Source organism: Penicillium riverlandense (assembly GCF_028828495.1).
Source record: "Penicillium riverlandense strain IBT 135883 chromosome Unknown utg000011l_segment0_segment0, whole genome shotgun sequence".
Classification (NCBI taxonomy): domain Eukaryota; kingdom Fungi; phylum Ascomycota; class Eurotiomycetes; order Eurotiales; family Aspergillaceae; genus Penicillium; species Penicillium riverlandense.
The window spans coordinates 896,358-913,128 of NW_026643201.1; the positions used below are offsets into that span (position 1 = coordinate 896,358).

General features: G+C 51.6%; 8 protein-coding genes across 8 annotated transcripts; 2 read left to right on the forward strand and 6 right to left on the reverse strand.

Annotated features, from left to right (window-relative positions):
* Window positions 1-549: 549 nt before the first annotated feature.
* On the forward strand, window positions 550-2,277 carry N7474_011051 (FG-GAP repeat domain-containing protein; the record flags this gene model as incomplete). Its single annotated transcript, XM_057202461.1, has 6 exons — window positions 550-740; window positions 802-893; window positions 955-994; window positions 1,049-1,112; window positions 1,191-1,499; window positions 1,561-2,277. 6 exons carry the CDS (start codon window positions 550-552, stop codon window positions 2,275-2,277), a joined length of 1,413 nt encoding a protein of 470 aa, XP_057047745.1.
* Window positions 2,278-3,246: 969 nt separating this feature from the next.
* On the forward strand, window positions 3,247-4,463 carry N7474_011052 (uncharacterized protein; the record flags this gene model as incomplete). The annotated part of the gene is made up of 5 exons (XM_057202462.1): window positions 3,247-3,405; window positions 3,464-3,542; window positions 3,610-3,756; window positions 3,806-3,919; window positions 3,973-4,463. 5 exons carry the CDS (start codon window positions 3,247-3,249, stop codon window positions 4,461-4,463), a joined length of 990 nt encoding a protein of 329 aa, XP_057047746.1.
* A 1,940-nt stretch (window positions 4,464-6,403) lies between these two features.
* On the reverse strand, window positions 6,404-7,579 carry N7474_011053 (aromatic alcohol reductase; the record flags this gene model as incomplete). Its single annotated transcript, XM_057202463.1, has 4 exons — window positions 6,404-6,820; window positions 6,886-7,064; window positions 7,145-7,481; window positions 7,541-7,579. 4 exons carry the CDS (start codon window positions 7,577-7,579, stop codon window positions 6,404-6,406), a joined length of 972 nt encoding a protein of 323 aa, XP_057047747.1.
* A 357-nt stretch (window positions 7,580-7,936) lies between these two features.
* Window positions 7,937-8,937, reverse strand: N7474_011054 (NAD(P)-dependent oxidoreductase; the record flags this gene model as incomplete). The annotated part of the gene is made up of 2 exons (XM_057202464.1): window positions 7,937-8,827; window positions 8,890-8,937. 2 exons carry the CDS (start codon window positions 8,935-8,937, stop codon window positions 7,937-7,939), a joined length of 939 nt encoding a protein of 312 aa, XP_057047748.1.
* Window positions 8,938-9,266: 329 nt separating this feature from the next.
* Window positions 9,267-10,856, reverse strand: N7474_011055 (glycosyltransferase family 1 protein; the record flags this gene model as incomplete). The annotated part of the gene is made up of 3 exons (XM_057202465.1): window positions 9,267-9,546; window positions 9,596-10,240; window positions 10,303-10,856. The coding sequence occupies 3 exons, from the start codon at window positions 10,854-10,856 to the stop codon at window positions 9,267-9,269; spliced, it is 1,479 nt and encodes a 492-aa protein (XP_057047749.1).
* Window positions 10,857-10,971: 115 nt separating this feature from the next.
* Window positions 10,972-11,889, reverse strand: N7474_011056 (putative DSBA family oxidoreductase; the record flags this gene model as incomplete). The annotated part of the gene is made up of 5 exons (XM_057202466.1): window positions 10,972-11,355; window positions 11,408-11,535; window positions 11,621-11,661; window positions 11,718-11,796; window positions 11,853-11,889. 5 exons carry the CDS (start codon window positions 11,887-11,889, stop codon window positions 10,972-10,974), a joined length of 669 nt encoding a protein of 222 aa, XP_057047750.1.
* Window positions 11,890-12,113: 224 nt separating this feature from the next.
* Window positions 12,114-13,961, reverse strand: N7474_011057 (MFS transporter; the record flags this gene model as incomplete). Its single annotated transcript, XM_057202467.1, has 1 exon — window positions 12,114-13,961. The coding sequence occupies one exon, from the start codon at window positions 13,959-13,961 to the stop codon at window positions 12,114-12,116; it is 1,848 nt and encodes a 615-aa protein (XP_057047751.1).
* Window positions 13,962-14,602: 641 nt separating this feature from the next.
* On the reverse strand, window positions 14,603-16,543 carry N7474_011058 (uncharacterized protein; the record flags this gene model as incomplete). The annotated part of the gene is made up of 4 exons (XM_057202468.1): window positions 14,603-14,709; window positions 14,759-15,713; window positions 15,918-16,196; window positions 16,472-16,543. The coding sequence occupies 4 exons, from the start codon at window positions 16,541-16,543 to the stop codon at window positions 14,603-14,605; spliced, it is 1,413 nt and encodes a 470-aa protein (XP_057047752.1).
* Window positions 16,544-16,771: the final 228 nt, after the last annotated feature.

The window sequence follows — 16,771 nt, forward strand, 5'->3', positions numbered from 1 at the left end:
TAGGACGCCAAGACTCCCGCCTTGCGTATACCCCTTTCTAGGGCGCTTAAGAATGAGAATATATCCGACTTATAATAAAATATACGCTTCTACTGGACGGAACCTAGTGCCGGCTACATACCTACGGTCCTAGACATAGGGGCACATATAAGCTTAACAGTAAGGCGTCTATCCCCCGAAGTGTCATGTAGGCCTCTCCTTCAAGAACAGCCGAACAAAAATAAGTAATTTACTTATAGGGTCAAATGGGTACTAAAATTTTTCAGTATTAGATTAATAATGTTCTTTATAGGTCAGGTGGCTACTTATGTACCGAACATATCACCGTATCATTCGTAAAAGACAACCTGAGTTATCTACATTCTAGGAAACATGCCTAAGCATTCTAAAATGAAGACTGTTAGTTAGTGGCTGATTATGTGCACACTATATATAACACCTTCTGCTGAGAGGGTACGGCAAATTGTTCTCCATTACAACGAGCAGTACGGCTAGTTCAAACTGATATTCTTTTCCTATCAAATTTCTTACCGTCTACGGCTTTGCAAAATGCTTTTCATCTTTCTTAACCTTTTATGCTGTGCTTTTGTCACTGCACTCCTCCCTAAGGAAGATGCTCTAGAGAATTGGGCTAAGGGTAAGGGTCACCACTGGGGTGGGGGTAACACTATTGCCGGTGGGCATGTGGGGGGGGGGGGGGTGGTGGTGGTGGTTGCGACCCGGTCGCTTGTGACATTAAGGTATGAGACATCCATGGATATTTGAAAAGGTTACCTCAATACTAGCATACTGATTCATAAGTGTCGTAAAATTGGCGACCAATCAGGTTACTGCGACAACGGTGATCGACCTTTCGGTTTATATGGACGTGATATCCTTGGACAAACTCCGTCGTTAGTCTCTTTCTCGATAGTCTTGGGATTGCAGAGCTATCTGAAAGCTGATATGAAATAGAGGCTGCATTTGTATACCAACAACAGATTGTGTTCCTTCTGTAAGATGGCCGCAGACTGCATATTTGTGACGACGTCTAAGTGGTACTCGATAGTGCGCGTCCGGCCTCACCTGTTGCAATGGAGCCTGCACCAACCTCCAGAACACTACTAGTAACTGTGGGTCTTGTGGGAACACTGTGAGTTGGGCTAACTCTCATACTTGGCTTGCTATTGTCAATTCTCACCCTTCTATAGTGCCCTGCTGGATCAGCTTGCTCATCGGGCGCCTGCATATGCACGACTTTCCAGGCACAGGTCACATTCCCCGTGGGGTCCACTCCAGCTTTTGTTGCGGTTGGCGACTTCAACAGAGATGGCTATCCTGATATCGTGACTACGAATACCGGCGACAATTCAGTAAGCGTCTTGCTTGGAACTGGATCGGACAGCTTCCAGCCACAGACCACATTTGCCGTAGGATCCTTTCCGCTCGGTGTTGCAGTAGGCGACTTCAACAGAGATGGCCATCTCGATATCGTGACTGCTAATGCCGCCGACGATACAGTGAGCGTCTTGCTTGGGACTGGATCAGGGAGCTTCCAGCCGCAGAACGCATTCCCCTTAGGGACTCCAGCCGATCTCTGTTGCAGTAGGAGACTTCAACAAAGATGGCTATCTCGATATCGTGACTACGAATCCTGGTAACAATTCAGTGAGCGTCTTGCTTGGGACTAGATCGGGAAGCTTCCAGCCGCGAGCATTATACTCTGTGGGATCCATTCCAGAAGGTATTGCGGTAGGCGACTTCAACAGAGATGGCCATCTCGATATCGTGGCTACGAATATCGGCGACAATTCAGTAAGCATCTTGCTCGGAACTGGATCGGGCAGCTTCCAGCCACAGGTCATATTCGCCACAGGGGCCCAACCGTATGATGTTGCTGTAGGCGACTTTAATGAAGATGGCTATCTCGACATCGTGACTACGAATCGGCTCGTCAATGGTACAGTGAGCGTCTTGCTTGGGACTGGATCGGGGAATTTCCAGCTACAGGCCATATTCCCCGTGGTGGGGTCCGGTCCAGAAGGTATTGCAGTGGGCGACTTTAACAGAGATGGCTACCTCGATATTGTGACTGCGAATAGCTTTGACGGAACAGTGAGTGTCTTGCTTGGGACTGGATTAGGAAGCTTCCAGCCGCAGGCCACATTCCCCGTGGGGTCCGCTCCAGAAGGTGTTGCAGTAGGCGACTTCAACAGAGATGGCTATCTCGATATCGTGACTGCGAACCAAGGAAACAATACAGTGAGCGTCTTGTTCGGGATGCGCTGCGACGCTTAGAACAGCTCTGGGGATGGTGGACCGGGTATGTGCAAGCATGTCTCATACTCTTTGCGATATAGTGGAGGCCTTTCCCGTAGGAATTTCGGAACCTTGTTGGGACTTTGGACTCAGTTTGAGACTTTCATTTGGGAATAATGCTCAACACTGACATCCATTATCCTCTTATTTTCTAAGTAGGGAAGAATAGGAGGAGGCATAACAGCTATCCTGTAATCTCCTGTGAACTCTTCATTAAGCCGATCCATCTTGGAGCACCATAGACAAACGGCGTCCCGAAAGGGCTGGCTGGTGGCGTATTGTGATATTTGTTCTCGCGGTTTGAGCTTTTAGGGCTGAGCGATGTAGTCGACGCAATACCGACTGTCGGTCAAATCTGCTCACAATCGACGCCTTGAGAGAGTCTGCCTGTCCTTGGCTATCATATGGACAATCATCTTACGCTGCCAGGGATCGAGAGTTTGTGCCATTTTTTGCGGGATTGGGCGCTGTTGGCGGGTTGACCTGGTACGCTTGAGTTGGAAGGACATCAGGTAGGCGTGGCCTATTTTTGGAGCTATGACAAAACATGAATATACATCTTACCCATGGGTTCACCCTTATAGTAAGTATTATACCGTTCAAACCTCAGCACAGATCTTTGAATACCTCAATAGCCAGATCGGGATTGGCTTATTAGGGTTTGGAAGTGCATCTCGATGTTTCTGACATGAGAGGCAATAACGGTCTCGAGGATACTGTAAGTGGGTCAAAGTCAGCCACCTGCATGTCCCTTGGAGCCAACGGAGTTAAAGGTGCGCACAGGGCGTAGTTAAGCATGATGACAGATCCGCTACTATCGGCCCCACCTTAACCCCGGCCACATTACTTAGTTCACCTTCTATAAATTGAGCAAGCTCACCAGGTCTTGTTGTGACTGCAATCGAAACTCCTCCCAGTCCATTTCAGACAACCAGCCAATCAGCAAAGATGGTCAAAACACTCCCCTTTGGCGATATCCATGTCCCATCGCCGGGCTTCGGTGCAATGGGACTGAGCTTTGGCTTGGGTAGCAATCTTAGCTTTGAGGAAGCTGAACCGGTCCTGCTGAAGGCAATTGAGCTCGGGTGTACATTTTGGGATACTGCTGTGAGTTGACATTTGATAAATCCAGAGAAATTGAACCGCAGAATCTGACTGGAAACAGGTTGTCTATCAAGCCGGCGTCAACGAGAAGTTGCTGGGAGACTTCATCAGGAAGCACAACGTTCGCGACAAGGTTTTCGGTGAGTTACCGAGCTCCCGACTTGCGACCACTCCATTTTTCCTCAAGCTGACCATTGTCGTCGGCAGTTGCCTCGAAGTGTGGGTTCGACGTCTTTGGAGAAGGGCGTTTTTCGGTCACCAACTCTGCTTCGCATATTAAGGAGTACATTGAAGGCACTATTGAGAGGCTTGGGTTTACTCCTGATCTTTACTATCTCCATCGGATAGATCCCAGTACGTTCGATCTTAATAACGTTTATGTTCGGTTGGCTTATTTCTTTAGACACACCTCTTACGGAATCAATCCCCGCACTTGATGAGATTCGCAAAGCAGGGAAGACGAAGTATATTGGACTTTCAGAATGTTCTGCGGCCACACTCCGTAAGGCAAATTTGAGTAAGTCATGCCATTATTCATTTAGCAATTCCCTACTCACAGATCGGAAATAGTCGCCAAGATTGATGCCGTCCAAGCCGAGTACTCAGCCTTCGAGACACTTCACGAAACAGACGGCCTGGTTGATACGGCTAAGGAACTAGGCGTTGCCTACGTGGCCTACAGCCCACTTGGACACGGCTGGCTAGTCGATAACTTCAAGTACAACTCTCCCGACGACTTCGCTGCCGATGACTTCCGCCGCAATTCCCCCAAATTCCAAGGCGAGAACTTCTATAAGAATCGAGCAATTGTGGAAGAAATAAAAAAGCTGGCTGCTCGCAAGGGCTGCAAGATTAGTCAAATCGCACTCGCTTGGGTTGCTTCCCAGGGACTGATCCCCATTGCGGGCACCACCAAGGCTAGTCGCTTGGAGGAGAATTGGGCTTCTCGTGATATTGAGTTGACGGAGGAGGATAAGCAGGAAATGCGGAAGATTATTGATTCCGCTAAGCCTCATGGTAACAGATATGCTCCCGCGCACCAGGCTCTGGTTGGTCATTAGAATAATGGCTACTGGGATTAGAAATAAAACCATGACACAGACTTCTAGTCAAATATCGCACAATAAATGTCTCGATATTTCTTTGGGTATGAGAATACGCCAGAAGCATAAAGCTAAAGACTCATGTCAAACGATCCTGAATCGCCTCTCTTTCATCAACGCTCAACATACAATATTCTGGGTACAGAAACATGTGAGCAACCTTGGGTAAAAACTCCGCAATCTACCCTTTTAGGCCTGGTCCTTCCTAGTTCATATCGCTCATTGAAATGACTGTAAAAGTGGACCTCGGCCCCAGTTGAGTCAATTCTAATGCTCTGACCCCTCGAAATATGATAAATCGCCTGGGATCTAGTGAGGTTATCAGTAAATCACTATGAGTCAGTTCAGAACCAATTCGACGTACAAAAAATCCCGACATCTCGGGTTTCGCTTGTGTAGCTGATTGTCTTGATCCGCAACTCACTGGCCATATTACCAGGCCCAGAAGTTGCTCCATGAATAGCAATATTGATGATAACACCCTTGTTTCCAGAGGGTGCATGAGGTGTCATTAGTAATCCAGTTTTTGAAAAGCAGCTTCAAAATCACATGGATAGATATTTCAACATTGTTAGTTCCTATTAGCGCTTATGCAGTGTGTAGGGGCAAGCTCTGGCTTCTTCAACCATTGCTAACGGTTCATCCTCGACTTCAATATTCCCACCGGAGAACGAAATCAAGACCTATTGTTCCCATTAGATGATGCTCATTTGTTCTTTCATTGTTACGTACCTTTAAAGGGTGGCATACCCTTCATCGCAGCATGCCCATCTTCAAAAAGCGTAACGATGCTGTATTCCAGATATTGTACTTCCCATGCTCAATCTAGGCAACTTTAAGCCCATTGTACCTGAATATATTGCGCTCACTATCAATCTCTCTGTGTTGGTCCCACATAGAATGACAACCTGAAGATTGGCCATATCAATGATTTCGCGGTTGATCTCCCTTGAGAATTTGTCTTCAGGTCAACCTAGCTTGAGCTTTCTGGGTGTGTTTGGAACCTGGAAATTGAACGGCCAGACAAGGCAGTTTTCCTTACGGAAACCGATGAGAGCATTGAGAGACCGCGACTTCGCTATTTCCAGACCTGCCGACGTAATTAACATTGATTTTCCAAATAGCCTGGAACAAAAGCTCACCTGCGCACCCCTGGCCTCCGATACCCTCTCTTGAAAGTGTCCTTATTGAACATGCACATTATAATGGGCACAGGAGCTAGGTGGTGACCACCTCCTGCCCTCTATATAAGCAAGACGTCGATCGTACTGGCATATCGACCTGCATTTGCGAAAATGCCCGTGTGCGTCGTGTGAGGCACTGTGTTGTGACGAGAAAGTTCAACGAACCCCCAATCACATGGTCCTTGAGCTGATGCACGTATCCATTGGTTGAAGTAATGGTTCAGGATCAACACCCAAAAGCCGGTGCCCTCGTAATCTTGCACATTCATCGAGTCAACTCGTCCAGGAACGTTCGAAGCGTTGCATTCTGTAGAACTTGTCAGGATAAATGAAAACACATATAGCACAAAGTACCCACTTCTTTATTTTGTCAACGTCCTCTTTCGCACCCGTATCATCATCTTCCCAGTAAAATATGAGAACAGTCTTTGCGTGATAAAACGTTGCTGTGCAACTGCCTGGAGACCATCCTTCCGTTGGGGCAGTGGGATCTTGGAGAAGTAATATATTGAAGAATGGGTATAAGGTCTGGGAACCATATATCTTTGGGAGGCAGAGTGGGATTGAGAGGGAGGATGGAGAAGGGAAGAGGGGAAGAGGGATGGTGCCTGTTTATGTACCTGACCTAGGAGAGACAAACAACCAAAACATCTGCCTGAAACAGTGCAATAACCCAGGCAAACACAAACATTCAATATGTTCTAACCACATCACTTAGGCACCAAAGGGATGCGTCCTCGACCTTACCTCCGCAGCCTTGGTCGCCGCATCCAAATCCTCCTTCGGCAAGCCCAGCAAAGCATTAACCGTCCCCTTACTATTCTCATAGTCCCCCGAACCGTCAGGATAAAAGACACGCGTATAAAGCATCTTCGCGAAACCCTCAAGTCTCCCCTCATGCATCTCCTTAAGTCCCTTTGCATACCGTTCCTGAGTGGACTCCCTGCTGATCGTCCAGTCCGACTCCTTCGTCCCTGTCACCCGTAGCGCAGACTCGAACATCTCCTTCTGGCTAATTGTGAAGGAAGAAAGGTAGAGAAGTTTGTTCTTTAGGTTCTCGAGACTTGCTTTAGGGTTTGGTTGTTCGGGGACTATAGGGAGACTGAGGAGGGAGGCGACGGCGCGGCCAACCTGGCGATTATTTAGTTATATGCCACAATACACAAAGAGAAGTGATTCTGGGGAACAAAACATACCTGTGGCCATGTCGAGGTTGACATCTTTGTCTCGCCCTCGTCAAAGAAGGTCATGGATCGATTGGCGAAATCCAGGCCATACGCCGCGGGAATGGCCAGACTCCATTCATACCAGAAGCCCGTTGCCAAAGCAATATACGAACTTTTTCCGAGATCCACAATCAACTGACGAATACCCTCTAGAAGATATTATCAATTAGCAACATTGAAGCTATACCATAACCAATACCCAAAATGAGAAACTAGTTGGTTCACGCACCATGAGGCTGGAAAACAAACACATCCGCTGCCAACTCCTTATTGGCCGTATCGGGCGCCCACTCATTCGGCACAATCCACTTCACTCCCGCCTCAGCGGCGGCGTGGATCAGGTTCTTGTCGACTTCCTTGGACGTGTACCCGTTCAGGGTGATGATGAGCGCATCTTGGCCGATTAGGACTTCGACGAGGGAGGGGATGTCGTTGTAGTCTACTTTCTTGGCAATTACGCCATCGGGCAGCTTGCTCTGGCTGTCGGCGCGGGTTAGTGCCGTGATGGTGTGTTTGCCATTGTTGAGGAGGCCTTCTGTGAGCACGCTGCCGATGTTTCCGCCAGCCTTTTGGTGAGTTGGTTAGTATGCGTTGGATTGAGGAAGGGATGGAGGGGTGGATGTACGCCTGTAATTGCGACTTTGGTGATGCGGTTGGATGCCATTGTATTGTTTATTGAATACTGTGAGGTAGTCTGGTTGATGTATGGGGTTTGCTCACTTTTCCACTTTTATAGATCAAGGCTCGGGATTAAGCGGACATAACAGATGTCGGTCTCCAACCACGCCAAGGGTTGACAGACTGCAGCTGCTAAGGAATTAACCCGGTATTAAGAAGGTACGAAGATGCGAGGCCGAATGATAATGACAAGGATAGGTAGCGTAGTATCGTGCTTGACTCGGGGAGAACGACTCGATCAGTGACTTCATGCTCTCCGACAAGCCACGGACGTAATGTATCAACCCTCAATTCCAATTCTATACTTCAAATGCAGCACGTACATCACCCGAAAAAAGCCACCCTAATTCTTAAACCCCAACCCAGCCTCCTTTCTCGCCGCCCCGTAAACGGCCGCAATATCCCCCTTCTCCCCGCGCTCCTCCTTAACCTTCTCCAAAAAGTGATCCGTAACCTCAACATTCCGCATGCGCTGACCACCCTGCTGTGCCAAATCCGTCGCATGCCTCAGATCCTTTCGCGCCAGATCAACCGCAAATAGCGGCTCCTCACGCTGATAGTAATCACCACTCACCATGCGGTCAGCATACTTAGCAAAAGGCCCGGGGGCGAACTCGTCAATCCATTCCTTCAGCGGCTCGACGCCTAGTCCTGATGATTCGGCTGCGACGAGGGTTTCAGCTAGCACGCCGACGGTGTTCAGAATGAACGTATTCCCCAACACCTTCAGGGTCAGTGCCCGGCTGACATCGACGTCGGATCCTGTGCCGGAGGATAGGTCGATTGTCTTCTTGGCGGTTACGCCGTCAAAGAAGGGTCGTGCTTTGGTTATGGCGGACTGTTTGCCCGCTGGCACGACGATTAGCTGGCCTGCATCGGCCATGTTGGGGGCTCCAAAGACGGGGCATGCGACGAAGCCCGCGCCGCGCGAGGCGTAGGCCTTCTCCGTTGCGCGCGAGGTGTCAGGGTGAACGGTTGAGCAGTCGACGAAAGTCTTGGCGGAGAGGTCCAGAGACTTGTCTTCCACGATTGTCGAGACGATCTGGCTCAGGGCCGCGTCGTCACCAACGCAGGTGAAAACCAGGTCGCCGCCTTGCACGGCTTCAGCCAGTGTGTTGGCGACGGTCGCCTTGCCGCCTAGCGTCTGAGCGTGCGCAGTTGCTTTCGCCGTGGTGCGGTTGTACAGGATCAGGGAGGATTGAGGGCCTTTCTGGGCGATGTTGGTGCTCATGCCCTATTGGGGTACGGGGTTAGTTCCAAGGTTGTTGGCGTTGAGGTAGAGAAGTGGGCTCTTACCCGGCCAATGTTGCCGAGGCCAATCCATGCGACGCGAATTCCGGCCATTATTCTGGTGAGTAAATATAATTGGAGAAGAATGGAAGTGCAGAAGAAGAAAGGAAGACGAAGACAAGCAAGCACTGGACGTGGGGCAGCGTGGGGTCAACGATAACCGGGTTCAGTTCTTATCCGGCGGTCCGATCATGGACGAACATTGGCGGTATCTATGAGCTATTTAAGCTGCGGCTAAAATCAATCTCGGTCTCGGATGAGATTCGGAGCGAAACCACATAAGCAGCGATGGAGTCAAAAAATAGTTAGGGCTAACAATAACACCATGAATCATAACCGTCCCGAACCCGAACTACACCGAATTGATAATCCATACTGTTTGTTCACTTCCCGAGCGTCTGGCTCACCATCTCCACTATCTTCTCACAGGCCACAACTCGGCCTTCCGTTCCCAATCCATTAGCGATCCGCTGAGCTCGCTGCATCATTCCAGTCGACTCGCTGCTAGCCATCACCCGCATCAGTGCCGCCCCGAGGTCCCCACTATCGACAATCGGTGCTGTCCGATGACTCGCCCAGACACCAATGCCGAGCCATTCCACTCGCGCAGCGAAGTCGTACGTGTCGAGCCAGACTGGGAGGACGACGTGGGGGACGCCGGCTCTGGAGGGTGGGGTCAGGGAGATGGGTGAGAATGAACTGTTTCACTCACCGGATAGCCTCGTGGTACGAGTTGGATCCTCCGTGATGCACCATGCAGACAATGCGCCCGCTCTGCAGGGCCGAAATCGGTTCCACGGGCAGCCAGGAAAGCACTTTGACTCGGTCGTTCTGGATGAAGTTCACAATGGTCTCCAATCCCTCCATCGAATGTTGACTAAGAGGCTGTCCGCCTGGACACGCGCGCTGTAGCTTCCACAGGACTTGGATATCTGCCCGATGAGCAAGCAATGTCTTCAGACCCGCTGCAAACCGAGCCGTCTCCAACGGAGTCCAGGTAACGTGCGACCCCATGTTGACAAGAACCGTCGCCTGGCGCGCCAGCCATGTAGCCAGTGCCGGATTTTCTTCGGTGATCGGACGGTACGGGCGCAGGATGGGGCCGCAGCAGGTGAAGTTCGAGGGAATCGAGCATGGAAAGTCTGTGTCCCGGCGCGATGGCAGCAGGCAGGGAACCCGGCGCAGCTGGGTGTTCAGCAACGACGGCGTGGGCCCGGGGATGCCATTGGCGTTGCGAAACTGCTCCAGGCTCTTGCAGACCGGCGCCGATCGAAGCGCGAAGATGAGGCGGATGAGAAGGTAGATGTTTGGCAGGATGAGTTTCAAGGGAACGGGGAAGGGGAACCCCGAGTTGATCCTGTGGGCAGTTAGTTAGCAATGTGCCTACATGACAGACAAGCATGGACCGAAAGTATGTACTGTGGATACTTCCATGGCTTGGTCAACCGCAGAGACGGGATATGCTCGAGAAAGGTATTCGGGCTGAGAAGACAGAACCGCGAGTTGGTAACCTGACAAGCATCGATCCCGGGCGCGAGAAACGGATCGACCGCGATGAGAGTAGGCCTGGCCTGCTGGATAGCCTCGACACAGCTGTGGTAGATAGTCAAGTAATCGGCACCATTATCCCAGAGCGCGAGAGTCACGGGAATCAGGCCCTTATACGCAGCCGTGGCACGAATGCCAAAGCCGGGGGCGCGCAGGTGTTCGACCGCCAGCTCCGGATGCTGCGCAAAGGCCTCTTTCAAGGTCGCACCAGCGAGGCGATGGAAAGTGGCCGCATTGGCTGGAGAACTGGTGTTCAACATGGCGATGGTGGCGTTGAGCTTGCCGACTTCGTCGCGCAGCGGCTCGAAGGAGGCAATGTGCACATCGTAGCCGGGTCGCAGGAGCAGTTCGTAAGCGACAGCGAGATGGACATTGGCCTGGCTGAGCTCGGCATTGGTAAGAAACAGCACGACGTGGTGGTCCATATTTATGTGTTATTTATTGAATCAGAAGAAATGTACAGGAATGAGATGAGACGGAAGAGACTGAAAGAAAAGGAAGTCGAGCGCCTGCCCGGTTGGGAAGGGAAGGCGAGACTGACTAGAGCCGGGCTTTAATAGCGACATCTTCGAAGGGCAATTCTAGATACTGCCACATGTACGCAAACCGATCACTGCCGAAGAACGGCTCTTCCTTGCCCTGTGCATTGCGCACCCAGAACCACGGCGCCCCGTACGCACCTTTCTCCAGCGCCGCCTGCGTGTTATCCGTCAGGGCCTGCTTATACTCAGGACTGGATGCTGCCTTCAAAATGTTCTGAATCTCCTGCTCCGAATACTGATGGCCCTTCAGCAGCTCTGCCATGGCTTCGGGCTTGCTGATGTCAATCCCTTTGTAGAACATCGCTTCCCAGAGAGAGAGGAATGTGGTCTCGAAGCGTTCGCGCGGGTAGTTGCGCTTGAGATAGATCATGCAGCGTTGGGGCTACAATCGGATCAGTTTGACTTTTTCTTTGGTTCTAACCAAGGCATCTCACCATGATCGATAGGATGGGAAAAAACTCGGGCGGCTTGATGGGCGGCACCCCGAAGTATTTACACGCGCGTGCCGAGTCGAATTTCGAGTACGCCGCTTTAGCCGGTAATGTCCACGGCGGTTTATTCCCTGATGTAAGTGATTCATGTCAGCCCAGACCAGACCGGACCAGACCGAACAGGACAGGGATGGATCGATCGGAGTTAGGACTGACCGGATCCGACATTGATGCCGCCCAAGAAGACGGGGTGGAATCTGGCACGAATTCTTAGTTTTGAGTATACACGAACGACGAGATAGAGGGGGCATACTCGACTTCCACGCCATGCGATTCTAGCGCCTTGCGATTGCGTCGCAGATACAGCGTGGCGTAGTACGAATATGGTGAAACTGTCATCCACTCATTAATCAGCGGTGCTTAGCTGGTCCCTTTCTGTCGTCCCTACCGCAGTCCACGTAGGCGTCAATCTTAGAGCCTGCCATGGTGGTTCTTGAAGTTGGCAGCGAGCAATGAGGTCCGGGAAGCTGTCTGCAGGTCTGGGGTATTTAACCGCTTGGCAAGTGGCCCGAGGTGGAGACGAACCGAGGTCGATGATGAGTGATCAAGCAATTCGGGGCAACTACATCGCCTCAAGTTATTCGATTATTATCATTGTCACATTATTTCTATACACTATGTACATCTATATCATTATGCCTGCTTGCGGCTAATTCTTGCCAAGTCCACTAATCGCCGACGCGCGCGTATTCACCAGATCCAAATCATACGGATTCTCCTCGTACTGCGTCGCCGTCGGCGTGCGATGCATCGACCGACCGGACTGGCGCGATGCCCTTGAAGCATACCGGCCAATGGTGCGCGATGGTACAGTAGAAATACTTTCGCTGTCAACAGAGCTCTGCGACTCATCTTCCACAGCCGCATTGTCAGGCTTCTTCTCATCCTCATCCAGCGCGATCTCCTCGCGCTCAATCTCAGCCTGGATCTGGTTCTGATTCTGCTCTGCCAGCCGACGCATGAATGCATCAGCCTCAGCGGCAAAGGTGCACCGCTGACGAATCTGGGCTCCGTATTTGTAGAGGATGAATGGGAAGGGCACGCAGATGAGAGAGAGGAATGCTGGGATCGATGACGCCCAGTGGATGCCGAGGTTGGAGTACATGTATGTCGTGAAGAGCGGAAATGCGGCGCCGAACAAAGAACGCAGCGCAGAGTTGGCTGCTAGCACTGACGCGGCAAATATGGTATATGAATCAATGAGGTAGTTGAACACGCTGAGGAAGACGAGAACCATCCCGAACCCGAATGGCGCCCCAGCGGCGATCGAGACCATCCAGTGTACGGATGCGGAGTTGGTCCACGCGAACCAGAATAATCCGATAGGCAGGGCAATACCGCCGACCATGCTGGGTGGGAGGCGAACTTCGGGCGCGAGTCGGTCGGTGGTCTCGCTGCATTTTTTGGCGTAGCGCATGTTTTCGGGGAAGGTGTAGATGACGGCTATGACCATTCCCACAAGAATTCCTAAGAAAGCTAGGCCGCCCACGCCCTCGCTCCAGCCGCGCACTTCTTGGAAGACAATTGGGTATGCTGCGAAGAGCATGTACAGCGTGCCGTAGATGATGGCCATGTAGATAGAGAGCAGAAACACGATAGGTTCTCGGAACAGCAAGATCCAAGGACGGGATAGTGCGGTTCGGAGCGTCTTTCCCATTGGGACCGGGCCACGCTCGATATCAAGCTTGCTGCGGTACACACTACCTGTCATTTCAGACAATTTCTCGGCTCGTCGGCGCAGCAGAACGGGCGCATAGGTCTCTGGGAGAAAGAAGATCACGCACAACCAGAGTGCACCAGAGAAAGCAGCCAGAAAGCCTTCTACCCAGCGCCATCCAGCCCCCGTCGCAAGAAACCCGCCGATAATAGGACCAATGGTTGGACCGAGGAACGGCGCCGCGGCAAAGAAACTAATCGCAATACCCCGCTGCGACGCAGGGAACATATCCGCGATAGTACCACCGGCATTACCAAAGGGCGAAGACCCAAAACAGCCGGCCAGGAAACGCAGAATAATCAACGTCTGAATATTAGTCGCGCCCGCGGCCCCGGCATTGAACGCCGTGAGGAAGGCATAGCTAAAAGTAAAGACATGGCGACGACCAAAGATCTCGCTGAGCGGCGCCCAGATTAGAGGCCCGATGGCAAACCCCAGCACGAACAGCGACACGCCAAGCAAGACGACTTCCTCGGCGACGCCGAAGTGCTCGACCATCTGGCCCATGCCGCCCGAGAAGGCGGAGGAGACCAGGGCCACGGCGAGCGTGACGAACGAGACGAGGATCGTGATGGACCATTTCTTGAGGGCGCCGAAGTTCATGGGGTTGCGTGCGTCGTTGGGGATCCAAACTACGACGTATGGATCATTTTCCGTGCCTGAACCGGCATATGGGTAGTTGGCGACTTGGTCGGTGATCACTTTTTGGTCGAAGACCAACCGCCAGAAAGGGATTCGGGATGGCAGAGATGCTTTGTCCCCAGCGGCGAGAGTCGCCATGTTTATCACAGATGCTTCTTTGATGTTGTTGCGCTTAAGCACCGATCGATGCGATCAATATACGGCCCACTCTGGGTCGGCGATCACAACGCGAGAATGAAAGTCGCGCAGATCAAACTGGAAAAATATCAACATGACAGAATAGCAAAGAGAAACAGTCATATAAAAGTAGAAGAATTGTAAGAAGAAAAAAAAGCCAAGCCCCACCCAACACAACCGAATCAAGCCTCGGCATGCATCCACCCTCTGAGTGCCGTTGTTAGTTGGTAGCGGTGGCGAACATTTTCAACCATATTCTCCTTGATTTGACTCGAGGCACTCTGGGCAATCATTCCCTTCTATTCTTCTTGTCACCCCTAACCAAACCAGCACCAATATTATCGGACACTCACCTTCGCTCACGAATCCGTGGCCGGTCATGGCTCCGGCCCGAATCTTGGATCTGGGTCGTTTGGGTGAAAACTTCGGTGGATGCCGCTCCACAGTCACTCCACCCGGCATCCGGTGCCGATTTGGGCAGTTTCTATGCATTGCCATTGGCTGTTGGACTGTATTGCTCAGGCACAACTTTCTATCTATAGACATGTATGACGCTGCACAACCAATTCTTAAGTCCGGGTGCTCGCGCTCTATGCTGGTTGTTAACTAGGAAATGCCCCGAATATGATGGCGTTGCTCTGGTAGTTCTGCTGCTCTTCCTGTGACTGTTCCAGGGTAAGGAGTAGGCGTGTTGAGCGGATATGCAGTTCTGTCTCGTCAGTTTTTAACGATTATGGCCCTTCAATCCTATCACATACCTTCCAAATCAACCTCGTAGGCCACCGTAGACTCCTCGTCGCGGTGCATCAACACCGGAAAAGCCGAATTCCACTCCTTTTCTCGCACGCGCATCTTCAATCCGACCGTGTTGTTTCGATCCACCCAGAGAATCTCGTCGGCATCCTGTAACATCCGCGCCGCTTCCGGTCCTTCTTCCTCTGCAACCCGCATCGCAGCTTTCCACCGCTCGCCTTGCCTCTTCAACCACTCCCGCCACAGACGAACAAATCCATCCTCAATAGTATGCGCACTGCGCAAGAGCGTCGTCCCAGGCATGACCTGAACCAGATTCACAACGACACAAAGCTGCGAGAAATCCTCATACCCTTCCAAATTCACCGACCTCGTCACTGATGCCCCCGACCTTTCTTCTCCATCCCCATTCGCGTCAGCCCGCATAAACCCCACCACCCCGGGCAGCAAAAGCGTCGTACCTGGCGATGAAACGAGTCGCGACGTTCCTCCGCTGACATCGTCGTCCGTGTGTGCCTCGGGGCGGAAGCGTGAATATAGCCCCGTTAGCCGAGACAGTCGATGCGCGGTGTCGACACTCTCGTAGAGTGAGCCCTGTCCGTCGTGTCGGTCACTTAGTCCGTCGGTGCCGAGGTATGTGCAGAAGACGTGTGGCTCGGTGAGTTTGGAGGTCGGGTGGAAGCACTCTAGGAGGAGTTTGTATTCTGGGAGGGAGGCGGCTGCAATGAGGCGGTAGTGAAGGATACGGAGGACGAGGGCGTGCAGGCGGTGGTTGACGGCTGTGATGGGCAGGAGGGATTGCGTGGAGAGTGAGGAGAGGATCTGCAGAGAGACCTGGAGGGGATGGATGAGTTTGGGATAGGATGGTGGGTGGTTTCTTATCTGACCTCGTTCGGTAGGGAATCGAAGGTTACTGTTGGAGAGTTCATGGCTGTGAAGGTTCCCTGCATCGGGGTTTATCTATATATCGAGAGTGCCATTGTTGTGGGGAGTTGGAGTTGAGAAAGAAAGAGCGATAAGACAGAAGGCGATAGAGGGAGGGCCTGACGTCACGTTATACATCTAGGCATTACATGGACTGTTGAAATAGTTCACGTCACACTATACATCTATCTAGTAAGGTAATTCAACGCTATTCAAATAGTTGCAATTATTGGTCCTCACGCGAGCTGCGAGATCTCCGTCTTCGATCGCTGCGGTCTGAGTTCCGGCAGGTCGGAACACGTTCGCAGTCAGACAATCTTCACTTTGCTCGAGTTTGGGACCGCCCGCGAGCAATGCTTTGCCAGGTGCTGCGGGGCCAGATTTGGATGCATCGATGGTGTCTGTTGATTGGGGAAGCCTGGCGGCGGGTCGAATCCGTAAATTGCCGATGGGGAGGATGGAGTAGGGGATCCCGAGAAAGACGTCTACGGTCTCGTCGTCTGTTTGAATCCCTACGACCTGGCCTTGGGATAGTTGACGGAAGGGCTCGTGGAAGTAGACATCTCGGTGTTTGCCTTTTCTTCTCCCAGAGTAATGGTGGAATCCGAAGGGTGTAAATGCGAATGCGAATGCGAATGCGGGGGAACTCCGTTTATCACGTTATTGTCTTTCTCCACTTGGTTCTTCAGTGATCCCTGAAAATGGCCAATGGGCAGTCTCAAGAGTAACCCAAGGATCCTCCAGTTGTCTAGAGCAGTAGCATTAGTAGTCACTTAACTACTAGGCAAGCATACTCCCGAATGCTTGTTCGTCACTAGTGGATCCGGGGAAAATAGTCCGGGTCCAGAATAATCGGAGTCAATCATGTGGCCAATTCCAACCACAAGAATCAATAATCTTTGTTATCGTGCCGGATTGCCGGTAAATATCCCTCACCTGTGCCTTGCCGGCCTGGGCACTGCCTCTTTGCTGAGCCTCCTTCTCTGTGCTTACGTAGCCCGTTCCCTCTCTGCACCGCCACCCCTTGGGAGGACTCTCTCCCTCAGGACGGTCGCATTTCTCTTGGCTTTAAAAGCGCGGCCGATGAACCCTAG